Source organism: Hypomesus nipponensis, chromosome 6 (assembly GCF_054491055.1).
Source record: "Hypomesus nipponensis isolate SF chromosome 6, ASM5449105v1, whole genome shotgun sequence".
NCBI classification, from domain to species: Eukaryota; Metazoa; Chordata; class Actinopteri; order Osmeriformes; family Osmeridae; genus Hypomesus; species Hypomesus nipponensis.
In genome coordinates this window covers 7,023,533-7,032,250 of record NC_140366.1, presented here as the reverse complement: position 1 = coordinate 7,032,250, position 8,718 = coordinate 7,023,533, and the positions used below count along the sequence as shown (strand labels likewise).

Below are 8,718 nucleotides of genomic sequence, written 5' to 3'. Positions count from 1 at the left end.
GTGTGCGTGTGCCAGTCATCTTTGACATAAATGTAATACGCCAAACATAGAAATAACCCAGTGTGATCATTTGAAATCCTTGAGCGTTAACTGAAAGTCCAGCGATGGTTAAACCATGGTGCAATAGAATAGCTACCTTGATATTTAGAATGCCCCTCTTCGCCACTTAATTTAGAATTTGCAATAATTCAAATCGTTGAACAGAACCTTAATTTAACATTTCAAAATTATGTTTTGACTTTATTTCTATTCAAAACTATCTAATACAATCAAACATTCAATAAGTCATTGTAATAGTTCACATTCGCATTGGTGAGCTCTTAGAGCTAACACATACAGTATTAAACAGATGTACATTGTACCTTACATTTTCTTGCATGTATACAGCGCCGCCTAGAGACTCTTCAGATCAATCACACACAATGCAAATACAGAATAATGGCCAAAAAATGACTTCAAGGAAGCATACACGTGGACCAATAAGCAGCACAATTGCGGACGCCACAGCACTTTTTAGTCTCGCGGGCTGTTTCATTCTCAACTTTTACCAGTTTATTTCTAGTTATTCAGGAACAATCAGCCTTATCAGATATTATGTGCATGAGCTTTTCCTTCTTTTTCCTGAGCTTTTCAATTTTACTGTACAACTACACAAATACAATGATCGATCTGCATGACACAACGAAAGGAATAAACAAGATAACGCACAATCTTTCAGAAAGCACAACAACAAAAAACAATCAACACCTCATGTTGGTTTTCGGTCGTGTAAACATGGACTACTTGGTATTTCAAGACATTATTCGACGCATTAAGTTAAATCATTTTACAAATCTTGTGCCATATTTAAAAAAATAAGTAAAATCATAATATGATCAAGTGTGCCAATAAATATAGTCTGTCTATCAATTATGTCACCTTTTACTTCTAAAGAAACAAATAAACAAGATGCTGACTGCTTCATTTATTCAGTGTCTTGTGGATACCTTGTCCCTAGATGTATCTCCAAGATCAGTTTAATCTCCCCCAAATCTCCTCCAAGGTAAGGATAACATGAAATCACTGATCAGAGATTGAGCATTTAGAGGCAATTTAGCATCCACTCGTTCTGTCAAGTAACATACATTACTTTCACCTGGGGATCTCAGCTTTTGCATGGCTTCATAGCACCACTTAAAGGTCAGTGTTGGTAGTGCGGCACTGCGATATGCTGATGGTGAAAGCTGCCATGGGGTGGATAAAGTAGGTCGGAGGTTTGGGTAGCCAGTCCCGTACACAGGGGCTCGTGGTTATTAAGCACAGAGGTCAGATACTTGGCCTCCTCTGTCAGTCTCTTCACCTCCTTCCTTAAGGCTGCATTCTCCTTCTCCAGATTTTCGCTCTCCTGAAACAATCACACATACAGCTAAGTTAACGACAGATGTGCGGTAGCATCCCTTTTATTGACTGTCGCTTGTCAATATGTTAAAATACACAACAAACAGATACACAAATGGTAAAGAAGCAAGTAATTACAGTATGTGTCATATTTATTCTCATTCTTCTGTTTCTAAAGAAAGGGGAACATCTTGCTGGATTGGACCTGTGTGGTGTTTTTGAAATAAGAGGAACTTGTGATTGGTTGGCCTCATTTTATTTTCATTTGTTTGTTTTCCTACGACCATCAGACACAACTTTGTCTCCTAGTCAATCTAAACTAAACACCAACCTTAAAGTACTACAATGATTGGTTCAGAGAAGGTCCTGTGTTCTATAAGGGCTAAATTGTTTGTCTTTGGTCCCAATATGTACGCAAATGTGTCACATCCGTGCAAAGCCTGAGTTCCATCACAGTTGCCATATGATTGCGTGTAAGATGCTACTAGTTGTGGGTGATGGCCTTGTTCTATCCGATCTGTGTGAATAACAAGGTAGAAAAAGTTCCGCTTGGGTCTTCTAAAGGTCATCATAGAGTCAGGGAAGATAACACAGAACTCAGATGAGGGGCCTTACTGTCAGAGATAACCCTGGGCAAATCCCTTTGCTCGCGTCACTAAGCCCAACACAGCCCACTGCCATCCGTCCCTTACCAGAAATGATGGCCTATCTCCCCTGCCCACGACTTACAACTAAATCTCATTTACCCTGCAGAGAGAGAGAGACAGAAAGAGAGAGAGAAGACAAAAAAAACTTTCAACTACAACTCAGGAAACAGGAAACGTGTCACTGAGGGAAAATTCAGCTTCCTGTTTATTCTGCTACGCGATGAAACCAAAACCACAAAAATACGCTGAGTGCTAGAGTGGTCCCCCGTCCCTCTCGCTCATTCTTTTTCTCTCTCTCTCTCTCTCTCTCTCTCTCTCTCTCTCTCTCTCTCTCTCTCTCTCTCTCTCTCTCTCTCTCTCTCTCTCTCTCTCTCGCTCTCTCTCACTCTGCATGTCTTCTGAATCTTTAATCAATGGACAACCCTCACAAAACAGTGCAATAGGAACCTTTCACATGGATTTAATCTGCTGTCACCCACACCATAGGGTTTTTTCCAAGGTACATGACAGTGAAATCTGGTCCCACAAGGGAGTTCAAAAGAATTGGCTGCTCTAGAAGAGCGTGTGAACAAAGGCATGCTACCTCCACACTCGAGGTGTGACAGCCCTTGTGTGACAGGAATGGCCCTTTGTAGAAATGAAAGAACATTATTGTGTAAGCATTAACTGGAACATTCAGATACTCGGACCATCCTCCACAAGTTTTCAAATTGAGCAGTTTAGCCTCTCTCCTGACCGCGTACAATCAGTTTGCAGTGTATTTGTGGAAGCTACAAGTGAAAATAGCTGCTCTCAACAAGGAATATAGTGAAAGTTGGTGACTAAAAACCTGTCATTGTGTCTAGTCACTAACCCCCAAAAGCAGTTGGAATGAGCGTGTACTTCTGTTGTGACCCTCCCTCCATCACGTGGACCAACACCACAGAAGATTACCGTAATGAGAGAAAACCAGTAAAAACACCCCCCAGATACCAACACAATTCAGATATTTAGATTCAGTGCGATAACCACTAGTGCTGATTTCTGCTCTAAAGGGAATAACGCCCACGCTCGATAATTAATGCCCATGGGCTTCTGCAAACACACACAGCAGAGCGTCCAAGTGTGCAGCTCAACAGAAGCCATGACACATCGCCACATGGTCAACCAGCACCTTGTAAATATAATACAAACCCAAGCCCAGACTCAGTTTCTCAAAGCCTAGGTGCCTGTAAGAACATGATATTTTAGGCTAGGTGGTGGGTAAAGGTTGGGAAAGTTCCCTTAGACAAATCAGTAGACCTAAATATGTAATCTTGGCATGTGATTGAGACCAGGCTGTAAAAGACTGGTGGGATTTTCAAGGGGTAAAGCCGCTTATGATTTGTCCTGCCAAATCTGCCACATGGGTCAAATATTTGAAACAATATGATACTTCAAAGTGGTTGGAATGTGACACCTTTCGGACACACAAAAGAACTAGTTGGCATTAAATGTGAACTACCTATATATCTCCAAATGCATTATGGCTACTAATTACTAATAAAGAGAATTATTCTTGAGTGCAATACCTTGTGAATATAAGGGTATTTGAAGGAATACAGTGTTTGACAACTGTTATTGAATCCCAAATTGGGTTAAGCAACTGCAAATGCTGCCAAATAATGTTGGTGCGCATCACCTATCTTCACCTCTACCTTGAAACCAATGAAACACCCTGAAAGTGTAAATTCTGAGGCAGTGGTCTTCAGCCCTGGTCTTTAGGGACCCCCTGCCCTGCATGTTCTAAAGGTTTCCCTGCTCCAACACACCTGATTCAAATGAATGGGTCATTCATGGGCCTGATAACAACTCATTCATTTGAATTGGGTGTGCTGAGGGGAACATCTAAACATGCAGAGTAGGGGGTCCCTGAGGACCATGGCTGAAGAACCACTGTTCTGAGGTATTCACTTGGTGCAGATTTAGTGCAGTCCAATGTTGGGAAGTGTACTTACCAGGTGTAGACTGTCAGCTTTCTGAGTCTGCCTCATCCTGCTCTTTTGAGCAGCAATCCGGTTCTTTTCTCTCCTCATCACTCTCTTCACGTCATCCGAAGAGCCCTAGGAGAGAGAGGGACAAGATTTATGACAAATCCAAGATGCAGTTTGATGGCCCCTATTACTTAAACAGAAAACATCTCCGCATCAGCAAACTTTGTATCTGGTGTGGAACGAAACTGCCTTCGATGACATCTTATTACAGACCCAGTGGATTGAGTAGAGGGTTGGAAGGTGCCTTAAGTTATTTCAGACCTGGCTGTCTCTATGTAAGCCAGCTATATTTTGCTCAGTCATAACATCTGAGGTCTATATTGAGAAGGATTTGTGGATTAGACTATTGGGGTTTCGAGGATGGCTGGCTGTATTCAGGTCTGAGGAAGCAAGCATTCATTGATGAAAAGGTACGGTGTGGATGTCAAAGTCGAGTTGTTTGGTAGGTGGTTTGATCCTGCGGCTTTTCACAAAGCAGAAACTGAATGAGCTGAACAGGCTCGAAATGTCATCTGAGGGGAAGGGCTGGGGTTGGGTCAGGGTGTGTCTGAATGATCAGTAAATGGATTGAGAACACAAGGTTTCATGTCCTGGAAGCGACAGTTATTGGAGTATCAGAATAACTAAGTGCTGATGCCATGCTGACTCACAGCACTGTGCATTACTGAACTAAATCTTTATACAGAATGCAATGGCATCTCAAAATACACCAGAATGGTAAAAGAAGAGGAGTGATTAAGCTGGCCCTAGCAGGGCTCACATGCACAACCCTGAACAATATGTATGTAAGGGGCTAAAAGATCACTCCATGTGACTCAACCATTCTGCAGACTCTGCTGACAGTTTGTCCCAGAACCATACTAAAGCATTAAAGTCAAACATTTCGACTCAGATGATTTGTGTTTGAAATGGCCACAGTTCCATATTGCATGGCACACTACTGTGCATTAGAAAGCCCATTTTCACAAGTTGTATTGTAGACCAACCAAGTACAATCCACAACGACCCATGACAAAATATACCACTGACTAAAATAGCTGACCGTCTTTACAATTGTTTTACTTCCAAAACCATGATAAACAATATGTCATGCCTTTTCCTGTAACATATGTAAAATATGTTCTAATCTCCATAGATCTTTAAGCTGTATTGATACAATTCCTGACTCCTCAAAGGGTGTGATGGACAACACTTCAAACGCATTGTTTAGCACATAAACATACACCATATGTTATAAAGGTGATGTGTATAGAAAATATCAGACTCAACGTATAATACCTAATGGCATTATACCCACATGGCATTGCAAACTGTTTTGACACACTGACATCCGCTTGCAGATTAAGCCATCTAGAGCAGTTGGTCATGATGTAAATATACTATATGAACTCCCAATATACAACACATAACTAAATAAATTGAGTCATAAGTGTAGGATGAGTGAAAGAGATCTCTTACCTGCTTGCTGCCGGGCGATGGAGACTTAGTGTAACTTGTGTCATTGCTGTCAGAGCCCTGTGCCATAGCCAACCACGACAGCTGAAACCCCTTGCGCGCTCTCCACTTCTGCTTTCTGTTTTTGTGTGTCTCTGAGTGTGTGCGCGTGTGTGTGTTTGTGCGCGTGTGAAACAGAGCGAGTGCTGAGCAGAACTTGGCAAATGGCTTAATGAGTAATGACTCCTTTCTTCCCTCTCTCTCCTCTGTCCCTCTCTTTCGCCTCTGCTGGCTCTCTCTTTCTCTCGCTCACACACTTCTGCTCTCCTCTTTTACCTCCCTCTCTCTTACTCACACACACACACACACACACCAACACACATTCAAATTGCACGCACACAGTGTGAGACTGAGCCCGCCTTCCTAATTAGCAGTGTGTGATGTGGTTTCTGGTAAAGACAGGGGGTAAGTGACACCAAATTGGAAGTCACATGTCTGATGGAAACTTTGCATTCAAACATACAGTACGAGAGAATTAAGTGTGAAATTAACCCCAGAAAAAGCCAATTTCTGAAATTGTGCAAGGACGTTCTAACAGTAATTCTCAGTAGATGAATTGGCAAGGCAAAATATTACAGGCACCAATTTTACACACAGCTTCATGAATTAGGAGTGAAAATGTCAACAATGAAGACATTTAATGTAAGTAACTGTGGGAATGCTGCTAATTTATCCATTGAGTCATAATATGGTAAATATGGCCATGTGTTGTAAACAGCATACGATGATATCACTGGCTGGTGAACACACTCGATCCATGCTGACGGCTTGAACATGGAGAAGGCGTTTTTCTTCTCAGTCCATGCAAAATTCCGTGGAATCCGTGGAACACCAGTCTGGTACCCTGCGACATTGCATGCTGATCACGCCCAACCCCCCCCCCCCCCCCCTTCCGACCCCCCCCCCCCCCCCCTTCCTTCCCACCCCCCCCCCCCAACCCCCGGGCCCCCCAGTTAAAAACCATCTGCAGTGTTTAGGTGGGCCTAAGCCCTGCCAAGAAACTCCAGAAGAGCAAATGACTCCTGCATATTTGCACATGGTTACACAATGGGTGCTTTCCACAGCCCTCTGGTTAAAGAATCACCACCTGCAGCTGAGATGTTGAAGAAGGTGAGACTAAATTAACTATTCTAGTTTGGGGGAGAGAAGAGGGGCAACACCCCTGAGAAATTCCTATTGCGATTTACTGAACATGACTGTATGATAGAAAAGTGGAAGTTTACAATGTGAATGCCTGGGCATTTTTAGGCAGACTGACACATCTGGCAGTTGATTGAATGAGTGACGTTCGAAGTCGTTGATTGTTTGGTCTAAATAAAGAGTGGATTTGTAGGATATGGTCGATGAATGAGAAGAGAGACACTTTTGAGTTTTTGTCACCTTCTGAAGATTGCATTCCTGTTTTAACAATGCACAAAATAGTTTAACGTACACAGTGTATTTGTAAGGTATGTTAGCATACATTCATGTCCTGTTGTTGTCTGTCTTTTAAATTTCACTATTTTGCATTCGATGGCAGGCAATCAAAATTTCCTTGAGTGCCTGAAAAAAAATGGGAGCAAAACAGATTTGCTTGGCAGAACAGTCCTCCCACACAAAAACATGTTCTGCCATCGCAGGAATTTTGAAGAGCTTGGAACGCGTTGGACAAGGGCAGCTTTTTTTCTAGTACTTGGCACTTCTGCCTCCAAAACAGCAAAACAAAAACGAAAAAAAAGAAAGAAAAGAAAAAGAAAAGCTGATCAACCTAATTCGGGTCAAAGTGACTCCAGACGTATTGCAGATAAACATGCACTTGTGGGTTTACCTAGCGTGGCCCACTTTAACTTTGCCCGACACAGCAGGTAGGACGAAAGCCCCTTTCACAATAGAATTATCTGTTGTCTTTTTATTCCAGAGAAACGGTAAAGGCTGTTTTCTGTAAGGTCAAAGGACGAGGACTGTATGCAGTGAGAGCGACATACTACATGTTTACATTTTATTCATTTAGCCATGTGACCATCAGCTGCATTGAATGAAAATGATTTAATTTTCTTTTACTTCATATAATTAAAAGAAAATAAAATTATATCATTTTCATGCAGTGCAGCTGATGGTACTTTTTGTACGCCGTTTTTGCTAAAATAGCCTAATTTACCTATGCCTGTAGTCATTAATGCTTCTCAAAGAGTATGAGGTATTGTGAACTGACACACTGAATATAGCTAATGACATCAGCCGGACGAAAACGATGTATCTTAATCTGTTAATCTATCCTATCTAAATAAATAAACAACTGTAGCCTATAATTTTATTTCAAACCTTTATCCAAAAAAGGGTAGACCCATTGGCCCATATCAAGGATAATTGACCTTTTGTGAACATTAGACAATCCTAAATATCACTGTTTGGCAATACAAACACTAATAACGTGTTATTGTTAACATTGGATCATTTAACACTGAAAAAGTTCCTTATTAATAGCCTATACAATTTAAATGGTTCTAAGCGTTGCAGTTGTTGACGATCGATTTGCGACACCTGGTGGCCACACTTTTAAGTTGCATTTTACAACAAGTGTAAGTACCACTTTACTCCAGAAGGAGGCAATATAGGATGCCAAATAAGGTATGGAGCTCAAAATACTATGCCTCTCCTCTATGTGAGAAATAACAGCCAAAGAGCACGCAATTCGTTTTTCAGAAGTTTGATTGCGGTGGTTATAGGCCAATATAGCCTATGATATATAATGTAAGTCATAATTGGCCAGACGATAATTAAACAGTAATTCTCGTGATTAAAATCCAGGGACTAGGGCTATACGTTCTTCATGCGGAGAAGGAGTTGATGTGGAAGAGTTCATATGTATTTATCAGGACAAAAATAAAACGTATCAAAAGCCCTAAGCAATAGAGATGGGGTCTCGCTATATTACTCAGGCTGCACTACAGCGTCTATTCACAGGCGCGATCCCACTACTGATCGGCACGGGGGCTTTGGCCTGCTCCGTTTCCGACCTGGGCCGGTGCACCCCTCCTTAGACGACCTGGTGGTCCTGGGCTCCCCCAGGAGCACCATATCGATACCGAACTTAGTGCGGACACCCGATCGGCATAGTCCACTGCAGCTCAGAACTCCTGAGCTCAAACGATCCGCCAACCTCAGCCTCCCAGTAGCTTGGATTACAGGCGCATGCCACTGCACCCGGC

The 8,718-nt window shown here is 42.1% G+C and overlaps 1 protein-coding gene and 1 non-coding gene across 2 annotated transcripts; both read right to left on the bottom strand.

Annotated features, from left to right (window-relative positions):
• Nucleotides 1-290: 290 nt before the first annotated feature.
• Nucleotides 291-5,560, bottom strand: batf (basic leucine zipper transcription factor, ATF-like). The gene is made up of 3 exons (XM_084700538.1): nt 5,495-5,560; nt 4,001-4,105; nt 291-1,384 (listed from the first exon to the last, which is right to left on the bottom strand). Exons 1-3 carry the CDS (start codon nt 5,558-5,560, stop codon nt 1,181-1,183), a joined length of 375 nt encoding a protein of 124 aa, XP_084556664.1. The 3' UTR covers nt 291-1,180.
• A 2,859-nt stretch (nt 5,561-8,419) lies between these two features.
• Nucleotides 8,420-8,718, bottom strand: LOC146286790 (signal recognition particle RNA). The gene has a single exon (XR_014762301.1).

What these genes read in the sequence shown, in the direction of transcription:
- batf (XM_084700538.1), bottom strand. Translation starts at nt 5,560, where the DNA reads ATGGCACAGGGCTCTGACAGCAATGACACAAGTTACACTAAGTCTCCA. An exon ending in CATCGCCCGGCAGCAAGCAG is followed by an intron (nt 4,106 to 5,494) that starts GTAAGAGATCTC and finishes TCTCTCTCCTAG; the next exon opens with GGCTCTTCGGATGACGTGAA. An exon ending in AAGCTGACAGTCTACACCTG is followed by an intron (nt 1,385 to 4,000) that starts GTAAGTACACTT and finishes TGATTGTTTCAG; the next exon opens with GAGAGCGAAAATCTGGAGAA.